The 15,753-nt window shown below is 36.9% G+C and overlaps 1 protein-coding gene across 1 annotated transcript in view; it reads left to right on the top strand.

Moving 5' to 3' along the window:
* Nucleotides 1–15,753, top strand: part of UBA6 (ubiquitin like modifier activating enzyme 6) — a 90,926-nt gene that overhangs the window by 35,052 nt on the left and 40,121 nt on the right. The window contains exons 7-10 of the mRNA XM_055434028.2: nucleotides 2,024–2,104; nucleotides 4,051–4,173; nucleotides 6,582–6,705; nucleotides 15,156–15,259. Of these exons, the coding sequence (XP_055290003.2) occupies nucleotides 2,024–2,104; nucleotides 4,051–4,173; nucleotides 6,582–6,705; nucleotides 15,156–15,259 (432 nt within the window). The remainder of the gene's footprint in view (nucleotides 1–2,023; nucleotides 2,105–4,050; nucleotides 4,174–6,581; nucleotides 6,706–15,155; nucleotides 15,260–15,753) is intronic.

Below are 15,753 nucleotides of genomic sequence, written 5' to 3'. Positions count from 1 at the left end.
GGCATGCCCTCACATAAGTTTGATATGAACTTAAATTTCCCAAGCTGAGAACTTAACGTTAAAATATAGTACTGAGCTGGTGATACACTGGAATGCCAGAAAGAAACAAAACTCAAAGATCTAGTGGCATATATCCTCAACCAGGCCACAGTTTATTCTATATGTAAAGCCCCTATGAGGCTGTGTTCATAATACAAAATAATAAGACAGGAAAAAGTTCAGCATGATCAAGAGTCAGTGGGTATAGCAAACAATAACGCTGAACCTCCAAGAATTTCAGATAATAGAATTATTGGATGGGGACTATAAAATATTCAAACTAAATCTTAAGGGATTAAAAATACAATATGAAAATAAGATACCAGTGAAAGCAGTTAGGTAGATATAACCAAACTTTTCGAAATGGAAAAAATAGTCCTAAAAGTTAAAACTTAATGAGCAGATTAAACAGTACATATAAGAATTAATGGACTGAAGGATAGAGCTGAGGATATTTTTGAGACTACAGCACACAGAAAGAATATATGAAAGAGAAATTTTAAAAAATGATAGCTTGAGTAAAAAGCTCTAATTCATGGGGTTGGACTTCTAGAGAAAGACTTATTCAAATAAACGATGTTTGGGAATTTTCCAGCATTGGTGAAACACAGACCAGGCTCAGTAAGTACTGTTAGACTCAGTATGTACTGAGTCTAATAAGATTTGATTTTACCATATTTGCAAGCTAATAAGTTAGCCTGTTACAGTTTCATGGATGTTAGCAGAAAACATGAGATTCCTGGGTCAGACACTAAGGACTTAATTACTCCCAAGCTGGTAAGTGTGAGCGTGACATTTGCCTTATTTCCTTCTGCCTTCCTCCAGATCTCCCCTGTGCTGTGCAGAGGGCTCGGTGGATGGATGCCTGCCCATGTGGTAGGTTCCTTTAGAAGAAAGGAACATTGAGCTCGGGGAACCTGCCTTTTTATAGCAAGCAGTGAATTAGCTTGCTCTTTGTCCCAGAGGGAGACATTATCTCATTTCTCAAGTTTGCACCAGGCAAATGCAATCCTGAGAAACAGCCCATGTAAAGAATGGTCAGAGCCTTACATTCATGGCAATCCCAAGTGGGAGAGCTATGGAGAATTACCTCTCTGTAGGAAGCACATCGTGTTCTAAGCTAGATAAAACTAAATCCACACCCACCCAAATGGATATTGGTAGTGAAAGTGAGTTATTCATTTCCTGGAACCAGCATCAAGGAAAGCTCCAGACTGCAAGATTTGACCTGCTTTTGCCATTTTTGATAGATGATTGACCGTAATAAAATATTTTGGCCTTTTGTGAGTTTTTCAGTTACGATAAAATCTGATTATAAAACTTTCTTTGCTTATCTCACTGGGTAATGATAAAAAAGTAAGCATTGAAAATGTTAATTTGCTATCTTAAATAACAGAACTTTGTTGTTTCACTAGTAACATTGTCATAAAACAAAAGTTGTGTTGTAAATCTGTTGAATCTCTGAACAAAAGAAAGCTTAGCCAACTAATGTATCTTTTTAAAAATGTAATTGTTATCCTTTTATACTCTGATGAGTAGCTTAGCAGCTCCATGGCAGTAACAGATAAAGCAAAATTGCCAATCATTTCGGATGCATATATATCATAGAGAATGTTAAGGTTTGCTTCTAATTGTGAAGCAATTAGAAGTCTGTACTGGTAATTGAATTCAGTGTGGGCAGGTTTTTCCCTGTATGTACTGTGCCGTTTTATGTAAGAGGCTTGAATGTCCACAGGTTTTGGTTCTGGAACCAATCCCCCTGCAGATACCTAGAGATGCTGGTGTATGTTACTTTCACTTTTGCTGTTCTATATCTCTGAAGGTGTTAATCTTAAAATGGAATACAGTAGGTTAGTATTTTTTACAAAGAAAACAATGTATTTTTAGCAGAGTGCAAACTGGGATGCTTCTGAGTTAGAAGTTGTGCACTACCAAAATAATTGTTTATTTTCTAATCTTTAATTTCTTGTATCCCTCTCAACAGTGTGTCGTATTGACGGAGATGAAACTTTCACTGCAGAAGAAGATCAATGACTTCTGCCGTTCTCAGTGCCCTCCAATTAAGGTGATAATATCACTTAATAATGACACATAGTTCACCAAAGGAAATGCACTTTCACTATTAGAATTTGTAGCTTTTCAGTGAATTGCATAAGAAACTTTTTACATGAGTAATATTTTTAATTTTGATTTTCAAAGTTGGTTCAAGGACACTGAGGGTCAAACTATTTTTAAAATACTGAAATGTTATTTGCCTTTTTCACTTTGATTCTCTTATGGGGTGCGGTAGATTTTCCAGAGTCTCATTGATGGTGATATCATTGCTCTGACAGCTGATGGAATTGTTTATGTTGGGTTTTCTTTCTAACACAGTGATTATCAGTAGATGTAACCCACATAAACAAAAGCTCATTGGATTGTCAATAATTTTTAAGAACATGAAAGGATGATGAGACCAAAAAGAAAGAGAACTGTTGAATTGTAAAAGTAGAATAGAGGTGGCCAGACCTGTAAGGGGCTAATGCAGCAAGTAGTCCAACTGAGAGATGCTGGTGCCTTTTTCAGAAGACGTGAAAATAGACATTGTGAGAAGTTGTTCAATTTGAGGTATCTTTTGTAAAAAACACTAATGGATTGAGCATGGATGAATGAGAGTTGTGAAGGAAAGAATGATCAAGAATGACTCTGAGATTTTTGTCCAAAATAATTAGATAAGTAGTGATGACACTCAGAAGACTGGGAAGAGGTCTAGATGGGACAAATCATAATTCATTCCCTGCAATTGAATACATACTACTCACTGCACTTCCTTTGTTGGGGTCCTTTATTTCTTTGGAAAAACGAAAATGCTGTTTTTTCCTTTGAGATCGGCACTGAACTATCATCATACTGTATCAGATATATGTGCTGAAAATTTTTGGACTGTGGTATTTACATAGCATATACATACCTTATAGAACATTTGTGCCATAGTTCATAAATTATTAAGATGAATAAGATATACAGTAGTCATTAAACTTCGAATAGGACAGAAGTTTTATAAAGTAATTATACTAGTTTATAAACTAAAATCTTTGTTTGTGTGATTGATACATTTATTCATACTTTAAAGTTGTTTTGCAAAGAAAGAAGTTGTTCTTGAGTTTGCAAACTTTCTGTTTCATGTCTCATAAAGAACGCTGTAAATACCTATTACAATAGTAAAGGCAGTGCATAATCAAGTAGAAGGTAATCTATTAACCATTTTATGAGTTTATTTGATAGGGAGTATAAGTCATTTTAATGAGCTACGTTCTTATGCCCAAATATGAATAGGCTAGTTTTTCTTGGAAAAGTATCAGTTTATACAGTATCATGTATGTTACAGATTAAGAATTTTTCTTTATTATCAGTATCTAAAAATAACTAAGCACAAGAACAATTTTTTATATTTTCTTAGAACAGAGAGTGTGTGTATATATATATATATATATAGAATAAAAATCACTTTCAAGAACACATTTATGACTGTTTAAGAATTTGATTTTTACCTTTCCTGACTTCGATGTGCTCTGTTCCTCAGTCCCTTTTCTGCTGACTCACTCTTAGCTTTTAGCTCTCTTTTGTTTTCCTCTAATTCTACCACTTTTGGTGAATGGACACTCCATTCCGTTTTTCTAAAATGAAAAACAAGAATTCACTGCTAGACCATTAAACCAAGGTATCTCTTTCTTATATTCTGTGCTTGATTTTTAGGATAAGGCAGGAGTTTTTGTTATTTAAAGATTACAGAATGTCCAATGATGTGCTGGTGTTGCTTCTAGTTTTGTGACACTAATATCCAGTCCTAAATACCTAAACTCTTTATTCTGAAACCAGTTTACAAATAATTTACCGTATTTGTGATCACTTTATATCTCAAAGAATATGCTTAATTATAAATAAAATTGTTACCCAGGGGTCCAAAGATAGTTGAGGTTTTTTTTCTTTATATAAATGTATTAAGCTTGAACTTGTTTTTTCATTTCACAGTTCATCAGTGCAGATGTACATGGAATTTGGTCACGGTTGTTTTGTGATTTTGGTGATGAATTTGAAGTTTTAGATACAACAGGAGAAGAACCAAAAGAAATTTTCATTTCAGATATAACGCAAGTATGATTATATATGTGTATTATTGTTTATGATTGATTTTTAAGTTGATGTTTTAAAAAGGTAATATTAGCAAAATATTATAATACACAGTCTTTTTTATTTGATTAAAATTGAAGTTGGAATATTAAGAAAGTATTCTGGTTTCTATCTAACATTTAATAATTGGTAGATCAGCATTTACTGATGTCATTAATTTTAATTTTGTTCTATGTCATGTTCCTATGGGACATTAATTGTGAGTCAGTGTTTACTGAACAATTTATTGTGTCAGGTCATAGATGTATTACGTGTGCCATAAGTCACTTGGCTTGGCACTCTTGACTCCAGGAAGATGGACACTTAAGTCATCACAGACAAAAGCTTTTCTAATCTGAAATATTTCTGAAACATTATTTGGAGAAGGATGAAACCTCAAGAGTTAATTAACCATCAAATCAAAAGCTCTGAATTTTCTAACTGTGTTCTCTTAATGTCATGGAAGCTTAATTTTTTATTACCTAAAAGAATTGGAGAAATTATTATGATCCACTTTTACTACTGTTTCCTTTTAGCCTAAATCACTAACTTTATTTGCACTCTTTATAATCAATTTACATTAAAACTCAAAAGAAGCCAAGTACAAAGGAATGAAAATATACTTTGAATAGTATTTGTGCTTCTGTCTTTATGCTTTATTTTTAAAACCAGTGTTAATGTTGGCATTCTCACCACTTTTTAAGGCAAATTCATTAAAAAGTCATTTTTTGTATCTGTTTGCTTACAGAATGGTTTGTTGTTCAGCCTTTTACCTTCACTAGTTATTGTTAGTTTGTCCCTGAGAATATTATAGAGTTAGAATAAGCCCCAAGGAATCTTGTATTGCACTGATATTTTCTTTTATTAAACAGTGCAGGAAATACGGAAGGAAATTAGCCATAAAAAATCAGAAAAATATCCTCTAGTCCTCATTTAACTTATCTGCAAGTCATTTTTCCTTCTTAAGGTACTTATGAATTCTATTATTCTCGAGATATTATTAATAGTAAGCCCACATTACATTAATTTTTTCTACATGTTTGTGGTCTTAATTGTATTTCTCAAATCATTAAACAGCAAGAGAATTTTTAGAATCTACACAATTATGGAAGAGACAATAATAATTCCATTGGGTTTTATGTAAATTAAATCATTATCACCTTATTTAAGCAATGGTTGGATTACATGCAGTTAGGAAATTTCTAGGTGTCTGCTGTATCTCATGCACCCTCTTAGATGAGATAAGCTAATTTCTTCTATTTTTACCTGATATGCAGGGCTATATACTATTTCTTTGATTTAAAGTGTTGCAGTTTTATACTGTTAATACCACTTTCCTAGCATTAAATTTCCATCCTTCTTTCTTACATTTCTTTGATTTTCAAAGTTAGACTCATCTTTTATGTACATAGTCTTTCATGTTGTTGTTATTGTCGTTCAGTCAGTAAGTCATGTCTGACTCTTCATGACCCCATGGACTGCAGCACACCAGGCCTCCCTGTCCTTCAGTATTACCCAAAGTTTGCCCAAGTTCACGTCCATTGAATCAGTGATGCTGTCCAACCGTTTCATCCTCTGCTGCTCTCTTCTCCTCTTGCCCTCAATCTTTCCTAGCCTCACGGTCTTTTCCAGTGAGTTGGCTTTTTATATCAAGTGGCCAAAGTATCAGAGCTTCAGCTTCAGCATCAGTCCTTCCAATGAGTATTCAGGGTTGATTTCCTTTATGACTGGCCGGTTTGATCTCCTCAGTATCCAAGGAACTCTGAAGAGTCTTCTATAGCACCACAATTTGAAAACATCAATTCTTTGGTGCTCAGCCTTCTCTGTGGTTCAACTTTCACATCTGCACATGTGAGACTGTAGTGTTGACTGTACAGCTCTTTGTTGGCAAAGTGATGTCTTTGATTTTGAATATACTGTCTAGGTTTATCATTGCTTTCCTTCTAAGAAACCAGTGTCTTCTAACTTCATGGCTGCAGTCACCATTCACAGTGATTTTGGAGTGCAAGAAGAGAAAATCTGTCACTGCTGCTACTTTTCCCCCTTCTATTTGCCATGAAGTGATGAGTCTTTCATAAATGACTTTAAAACTTGAATTCCGTCACTTTGAGTATTTTTTATAAATCACAGGAATCCTTGAATTTGTGAAATATTTGAACTGCTTGTGATATTTATTTCTGCTCAACATAGAAATTATAAGCATTCATAGTAAAATGATATGGTTGTCATTGCTCTGTGACAGTTCTTTAAATATTTGTGTTTATGATGGAAGGAGAAGAATAGCTTGCAATTTTGGTTGTTTTGAGAATTTTATGAAAGCATGGTCCTTTTTATGTGAGATTTGGAATTTGTATAAAAAAGGACTATATGAACTTGGTTTTGCTCTTATCTAGGCTAATCCTGGCATTGTCACTTGCCTTGAAAATCATCCTCACAAACTTGAAACAGGACAGTTCCTAACATTTCGAGAAATTAATGGAATGACAGGCTTAAATGGATCCACACAACAAATAACTGGTAAGTTTATGTTTATTAATTTGTTTATACTTATTCATTATTCGGTGCATTTATAGTTCAGATTCTGTACTTTTTGAGAACACACCATCAACTCAAAAGCACTGATCCAGTTCTTCACCTCAAGACATTCAATCCAACTTGTTTAGTCGCTCAGTCGTGTCCAACTCTGCAACCCCATGAACTGTAGCACATTAGGCTTCCCTATCCTTCATTATCTCCTTGAGCTTGCTCAAACTCATGTCCATTGAGTCGGTGATGCCATCCAACCGTCTCATCCTCTGTCGACCCCTTCTCCTCCTGCCTTCAATCTTTCCCAGCATCAGGATCTTTTCTAATGAGTCAACGCTTCACATCAGGTGGCCAAGTATTGGAGCTTCAGCTTCAGTGTCAGTTCTTCCAATGAGTATTCAAGGTTGATTTCCTTTTGGATTGACTGGTTTGATCTCCTTGCAGTCCAAGGGACTCTCAAGAGTCTTGTCCAAAACGACAGTTCAGAAGCCTCAAATCTTTGGCGTTCAGCTTTCTTTATAGTCCAACTCTCACATGCATACATGACTACTGGAAAAAACCTAGCTTTGACTATATGGACCATTGTCAGCAAAGTAATGTCTGTGCTTTTTAACATGCTGTCTAGGTCTGTCATAACTTTTCTTCCAAGGAGCAAGCATCTTTTAATATCATGGCCGCAGTCACCATCTTCAGTGATTTTGGAGCCCAAGAAAACAAAGTCTGTCACTGTTTCCATTGTTTCCCCATCTATTTGCCATGAAGTAATGGGACTGGATGCCATGATCTTAGTTTTTAGAATGTTGAGATTTTTTTCTTAATTATTTTAATTGGAGGATAATTAGTTTACAATATTGTGATGATTTTGCCATACATCGACATGAATCAGCCATGGGTAGACATCCACAAGTGCACATGTATCCCCTCATCCCTCCCCATCCCATCCCTCTGGGTTGTCTCAGAGCCCCAGCTTTGAGTGCCCTGCTTCATGCATCAAACTTGCATTGCTTGTCTATTTTACATATGGTAATATACATGTTTCAATGCTGTTCTCTCAAATCTTCCCACCCTTGCCTTCTCCCACAGAGTCCAAAAGTCTGTTCTTTATATCTGTGTCTTGTTTGCTGCCTTGCATATAGGATTGTTACTACTGTCTTTCTAAATTCCATGTATATGCGTTAACATATAGTGTTCGTGTTTCTCTTCCTGACTTACTTCACTCTGTATAATAGGCTCCAGTTTCATCTACCTCATTAGTCCTGACTCAGATGCATTCCTTCTTATAGCTGTGTAATATTTCATTGTGTATATGTTCCACAACTTCATTACCCATTCGTCTGCCGGTGGACTTTTAGGGAATGCTGAGTTTTAAGCCATCTTTTTCTCCCTCCTCTTTCACCTTCATCAAGAGGCTCTTTAATTCCTTTTCGCTCTCTGCTATAAGGGTGATGTCATCTGCATATCCGAGGTTATTGATATTTCTTCCGGCAATCTTGATTCCGCTTGTGCTTCATCCACCCAGCATTTCACACGATGTAGTCTGTATATAAGTTAAATAAGCAGGGTGACGACATACAGCCTTGAGGTACTCCTTTCCCAATTTGTAACCAGTCCGTTGTTCCATGTTTGGTTGTAACTATTGCTTCTTGACCCGCATACAGATTTCTCAGGAGGCAGGTAAGGTATTCCTATCTCTTTAAGAATTTTCCACAGTTTATTGTGATCCACGCAAAGTAAGGAGATACTAACATTACGCAGTTGTGTTATAGCGAAAAGGCATTCTAACCTTAGCAAGGATCCCTGCTCAGTTTTGGTGTAGCAGCAGTAGGGTTGGGGTGTCTTGATTATAACTGGTTGCGTTGGCTTAGGAAATGGTGACAAGAGTATTCTGTGCAGAAGCAAACAATAAGAAACAAGACAGAATTCAAGGAACTTAAAGATATAGCAGCTCTACAGTGGGAGTTGAGATAGCAAGAGACATACTGTTCTCTCGTGGTAGGTAAGTGAAGATTCTGACACCTTATTTATTCACACATTATGTTAAGTTATATTAGTCACTCAGTCATGCCCGACTCTTTGTGACCGCATGGACTGCAGCCCACCAGGCACCTTTGTCCATGAGATTTTCCAGGCAAGGATACTGGAGTGGGTTGCCATTTACACATTAGGGAATGTAAAAAAGGAAACAGATTTTGGAGAGAAGATGAGTACAGTCTAGGCTGTTTAGGGGAGGTGACAGTGAAGTATTCAAGTGAAGATACTTTTTTGTTCAGTAACTTGGAAAAAAGGGATGAATACACCTGGAGTAACAGGCAAATTTGGCCTTGGAGCATGGAATGAAGCAGGGCAAAGGCTAATAGAGTTTTGTCAAGAGAACGCACTGGTCATAACAAACAGCCTCTTCCAACAACACAAGAGAAGACTCTACACATGGACATCACCAGATGGTCAACACCAAAATCAGATTGATTATATTCTTTGCAGCCAAAGATGGAGAAGCTGTATACGGTTAGCAAAAACAAGACCAGGATCTGACTGTGGCTTAGATCATGAACTCCTTATTGCCAAATTCAGACTTAAATTGAAGAAAGTAGGGAAAACCACTAGACCATTCAGATATGACCTAAATCAAATCCCTTATGATTATACAGTGGAAGTGAGAAATAGATTTAAGGGACTAGATCTGATAGATAGAGTGCCTGATGAACTCTGGACGGAGGTTCGTGACATTGTACAGGAGACAGGGACCAAGACCATCCCCATGGAAAAGAAATGCAAAAAAGCAAAATGGCTGTCTGAGGAGGCCTTACAAATAGCTGGGAAAAGAAGAGAAGCGAAAAGCAAAGGAGAAAAGGAGAGATATAAGCATCTGAATGCAGAGTTCCAAAGAATAACAAGGAGAGATAAGAAAGCCTTCCTCAGTGATCAATGCAAAGAAATAGAGGAAAACAACAGAATAGGAAAAACAAGAGATCTCTTCAAGAAAATTAGAGATTCCAAGGGAACATTTCATGCAAAGATGGGCTCGATAAAGGACAGAAATGGTATGGACCTAACAGAAGCAGAAGATATTAAGAAGAGGTGGCAAGAATACATAGAAGAACTGTACAAAAAAGATCTTCATGAGCAGGACAGTCACGATAATGTGATCACTGACCTAGAGCCAGACATCTTGGAATATGAAGTCAAGTGGGCCTTAGAAAGCATCACTACGAACAAAGCTAGTGGTGGTGATGGAATTCCAGTTGAGCTATTTTAAATCTTGAAAGATGATGCTGTGAAAGTGCTGCACTCAATATGCCCTCAAATTTGGAAAACTCAGCAGTGGCCACAGGACTGGAAAAGGTCAGTCTTCATTCCAATCCCTAAGACAGGCAATGCCAAAGAATGCTCAAACTACCGCACAGTTGCACTCATCTCACACGCTAGTAAAGTCATGCTCAAAATTCTCCAAGCCAGGCTTCAGCAATATGTGAACTGTGAACTCCCAGATGTTCAAGCAGGTTTTAGAAAAGGCACAGGCACCAGAGATCAAATTGCAAACATCCGCTGGATCATGGAGAAAGCAAGAGAGTTTCAGAAAAACATCTATTTCTGCTTCATTGACTATGCCAAAACCTTTGACTGTGTGGATCACAATAAACTGTGGAAAATACTGAAAGAGATGGGAATACCAGACCACCTGACCTGCCTCTTGAGAAACCTGTATGCAGGTCAGGAAGCAACAGTCAGAACTGGATATGAAACAACAGACTGGTTCCAAATAGGAAAAGGAGAACGTCAAGGCTGTATATTGTCACCTTGCTTTTTTAACTTATATGCAGAGTACATCATGAGGAACGCTGGGCTGGAAGAAGCACAAGCTGGAATCAAGATTGCTGGGAGAAATATCAATAACCTCAGATATGCAGATGACACCACCCTTATGGCAGAAAGTGAAGAGGAACTCAAAAGCCTCTTGATGAAAGTGAAAGAGGAGAGTGAAAAGGTTTGCTTGAAGCTCAGCATTCAGAAAACAAAGATCATGGCATCTGGTCCCATCACTTCATGGGAAATAGATGGGCAATCAGTGGAAACAGTGTCAGACTTTATTTATTTGGGCTCCAAAATCACTGCAGATGCTGATTGCAGCCATGAAATTAAAAGACGCTTGCTCCTTGGAAGGAAAGTTATGACCAACCTTGTTAGTATATTAAAGAGCAGAGACATTACTTTGCCAACAAAGGTCCGTCGAGTCAAGGCTATGGTTTTTCCCGTGGTCATGTATGGATGTGAGAGTTGGACTGTGATGAAAGCTGATCGCCGAAGAATTGATGCTTTTGAACTGTGGTGTTGGAGAAGACTCTTGAGAGTTCCTTGGACTGCAAGGAGATCCAACCAGTCCATTCTAAAGGAGATCAATCCTGGGAGTTCATTGGAAGGACTGATGCTAAAGCTGAAACTGCAATACTTTGGCCACCTCAAGCGATGAGTTGACTCACTGGAAAAGACTCTGATGCTGGGAAAGGTTGGGGGCAGGAGGAGAAGGGGACGACCGAGAATGAGATGGCTGGATGGCATCACCAACTCTGTGGACATGAGTTTGAGTGAACTCCGGGAGTTGGTGATGGACAGGGAGGCCTGGCGTGCTGTGATTCATGGGGTCGCGGAGAGTCGGACACAACTGAGAGACTGAACTGAACTGAATTTAACTGCAGACAGATTTGTGGACTCATTGGCAGGAAACTGAAGGAGTCTGTTTTGTTAGTAGACTAAGATGAAATCATGACCCAAAGGAGAGATAAGGTGCCAAGGCCAGAGATCTGAAGAGAGTAAAAAGTTTTAAAAATTGAAAAGTTACCAGGTTTCATTTAAGGCCATTTGAAATTGAAGAGAATATATTTATGGCATCATCAGTCTTCATAGTTTATGATTTTCCTCCAGCCACGTGTAAAAGAGTTAAAAACATTCCTTTACATTGTGTAACTCACAGACAGCATGTTTACACCTGTTCAGCTAAGAGTGACTCAGTTTTATCTTTAGGGCATCTGAACATGTAATTATGTGATTAGTGTATACACTAGTGGTAAACTGATTAGCTTTTTTTTCTTTTAATGACTGCAAAAATGGATCCTTAGGAGAGAAAAAAAATCAATCCCTCTTACAAGCTATTTATAGCAAAACAATTTTGAATCTATTTTTAAGAAGCTTTGGTAATAAATCTATTGTATTTTGTTTCCCAACTTTATCTAAATATGTAAAATACAGGTTCAGATCATTGATATTAAAAATTTTGTGTCTATTTTTGCATAAATTGACTCAGTTATTTAAGAGTATCCTTTTTTGTCTTGGGGTCCATTCAGTGGTGGACTGTGGTGCTGGATCAAAATCTTGGGTCTATATTTATAGAAGGAGAAGCCACTGGATATCAAGAAATGAAAATAAAGAAAATCCACATTTTGCACAAAAAATTCTTTGAGCAGAGAAAGAATATATAAGTAGAGTAGCAATTGATAAGTCTTTTTGTCCCCTGATATTTATTAATTGATACTTTACTGCTTTAAAGTAATTTTCCTGTTACTTGAAAACCATTTTTAAATGACTAAAACAGTATATGCTTCAGTTCAGTTCAGTTCAGTCGCTCAGTCATGTCCGACTCTCCGCGACCCCATGAATCACAGCACGCCAGGCCTCCCTGTCCATCACCAACTCCCGGAGTTCACTCAAACTCATGTCCACAGAGTTGGTGATGCCATCCAGCCATCTCATTCTCTGTCGTCCCCTTCTCCTCCCGCCCCCAACATTTCCCAGCATCAGAGTCTTTTCCAGTGAGTCAACTCATCGCTTGAGGTGGCCAAAGTATTGCAGTTTCAGCTTTAGCATCAGTCCTTCCAATGAACACCCAGGATTGATCTCCTCCAGAATGGACTGGTTGGATCTCCTTGCAGTCCAAGGGACTCTCAAGAGTCTTCTCCAACACCTTACTCTTGATATAAATTGCCAACATCCACTGGATCATCGAAAAAGCAAGAGAGTTCCAGAAAAAAATCTACTTCTGCTTTATTGACTATGCCAAAGCCTTTGACTGTGTGGATCATGATAAACTGTGGAAAATTCTTCAAGAGATGGGAATACCAGACCACCTGACCTGCCTCTTGAGAAACCTTGTATGCAGGTCAGGAAGCAACAGAACTGGACATGGAACAGCAAACTGGTTCCAAATAGGAACAGGAGTATGTCAAGACTGTATATTGTCACCCTGCTTATTTAAGTTATATGCAGAGTACATCATGAGAAACACTGGGCTGGAGGAAGCACAAGCTGGAATCAAGATTGTTGGGAGAAATATCAATAACCTCAGATATGCAGATGACACCACCCTTATGGCAGAAAGTGAAGAACAACTAAAGAGCCTCTTGATGAAAGTGAAAGAGGAGAGTGAATAAGTTGCTTTAGAGCTCAACATTCAGAAAACTAAGATCCTGGCATCTGGTCCCATCACTTCATAGCAAATAGGTGGGAAAACAGTGGCAGACTTTATTTTTCTGGGCTCCAAAATCACTGCAGATGATGATTGCAGTCATGAAATTAAAAGATGCTTACTCCTTGGAAGGAAAGTTATGACCAACCTAGAAAGTATATTAAAAAGCAGAGACATTACTTTGCCAACCAAGGTCTGTCTAGTCAAGGCTATGGTTTTTCCTGTGGTCATGTATGGATGTGAGAGTTGGACTGTGAAGAAAGCTGATCGCCAAAGAATTGATGTTTTTGAACTGTGGTGTTGGAGAAGACTCTTGAGAGTCCCTTGGATTGCAAGGAGGTCCAACCAGTTCATTCTAAAGGAGATCAATCCTGGGTGTTCACTGGAAGGACTGATGCTAAAGCTGAAACTCCAATACTTTGGCCACCTGATGCAAAGAGATGACACCTTTGAAAAGTCCCTGATGCTGGGAAAGATTGAGGGCAGGAGGAGAACCAGACCACAGAGAATGAGATGGCTGGATGGCATCACATACTCGATGGACATGAGTTTGAGTGAACCCGGCAGTTGGTGATGGACAGGGAGGCCTGGCGTGCTGTGATTAATGGGGTCGCAAAGAGTCGGACACAACTGAGCGACTGAACTGAACTGAACTGATTCTTGATGTATAGGTATATATTTTTAAATAGAGTTAAAAATGAGTACTGTTTCAGACCTCTCCCCTTTACTCCAGAATTAATGGCAACTAAGTTCACTGTTTACTCTGCTGGTCTTTTCTTTCTAGTTAGTATACACGGCTTGTTTATTTAATTGAATTTTTTGAATAAGCAAATCATTCAAAAAAAATAGAAGGCAGATGTTTACAATGAAAACTTTACTGCCCACCTTTGGCTCCCTCTCATTCTTACCTGTTCATTCTTCTTAGTTTATTAGATGCCCTTCCAGGCTTTCCTCAGGCATTTTTACATGCAAGGTAGCATCTTATGAGTAGAAACCCTGTGCATTTCCATTAAACTAAACATCTCGATGGTCTTTTCATATCATTAATGTAGAATAGTCTCTTTCTCTCCCCTCTATGGCTCATAGTATTTCATGGTCTCTTGAATACGTTATAGTATAATTTTGATTTGCATTTTACATATTATGAATGAGGTTAAGTATCTTTTCTTAAGCTTTAGCGCTGTTTCATTTTCCTTTAATGTGAGTCATCTATCCTTTACCCATTTTCTTAATGAGTATTATTGTTCATTTTCCCCGAAACTCCCCCCTTATTTGCTAAGGGTTGTTTTTTTTTTTTTTAATATGAGTCACAAAAATTTTTTTGTAATGTGGCATTTGACTTTGTGATGGCTTTTACTGTGTGTATATGATATCAAAGTTTTCCATGTTTCCTTGGATGCTTTTGAATCATAATTAGAAATGCCTTCCTTACTGCAAAGTTTTAAAGAAATTTTTATCCCATGCTCTTATCTAATAATCTTTTTGACCTTTAAAACTTCTCTCCATTTGGAGTACTTCCCCACATCTTTTCTCCCAAAAAATTTATTGGGTGATCTATACTGGTTTGTGGTACCACCTTAATTTTGTCTTTTGTGGGTCTGTTACTGAATAATAAATCTTTCTGCCTTTCTATTCATGAGCCAACAGTTGTATAATTATCAATTATGTATATAACACATACCAGTATATTAATTATTGAGTCTTCATAAAGTATTTTAATATCTAATAATAAGCACTTCTCATTCCCTTTTTTCTTTCCAAGTTTTCTTGGGTGTTTTTGCATTTAAGTCCCTATATTCATATTGGAAAGATAATCTGTCTAGCTCCCCAACTTCCACCTACCCACACACCCCCCGAAATAGAAAAGATTTATACTGAAATTTTCTTAATTTTGTAAATTAGGAAAAACATCTTTTTGATCATAAACTTTCAAATTAAATACTCCTATCAGTAGATAATGGTTTTCTTTTTTTCCTTCTTTTAGTGGTAACACCATTTTCTTTTAGCATTGGTGATACTACAGAACTGGAACCTTATTTACATGGAGGCATAGCTGTTCAAGTTAAGACTTCTAAAACATTCTGCTTTGTAAGTATTTTTTTTTTCTTATATATATTTCTTTACAGAAGAATGGCCGGAGAGAAAAAAATAATAAAATTACTCGTTGAAGAGATTTTGTTTTTTAATTTGTACCCACTTTGAGGAAAATGAAATCAATGGAAATAAACTGACATTAACAAAAACAATTTAGAGTTTATCATACTTCGTATAATTACTTCCTAAGACAGAAGATGTAACTAATATGTATTTGAAAAATTTAACAAGCATTGATTCAGTATATATTTTGTTTTATTATTCAGTTACATTTTAAAGCAAAAGGAATATTTCTTTTATTTATCATATTTGTTACTCCAGGTTTTTAGATTTTAATTTTTCTGGATTCCAAGAAGTTGTATGTTAGATATGTTAAATAGATCCTATAACCTGGCATTGAAAGGAAATGTATGTATCTGTTTAAAGAGAATGTAGAGGCAACTTTTATCAAGGAATTAAGGAGCCTCTTGCTGCTTAAATCCTTAGGC

Source organism: Moschus berezovskii, chromosome 5 (genome assembly GCF_049115385.1).
Source record: "Moschus berezovskii isolate FMDL1 chromosome 5, NW_MosBer_1.0, whole genome shotgun sequence".
Lineage (NCBI taxonomy): Eukaryota > Metazoa > Chordata > Mammalia > Artiodactyla > Moschidae > Moschus > Moschus berezovskii.
This window is presented reverse-complemented; position numbering and strand designations above follow the sequence as displayed.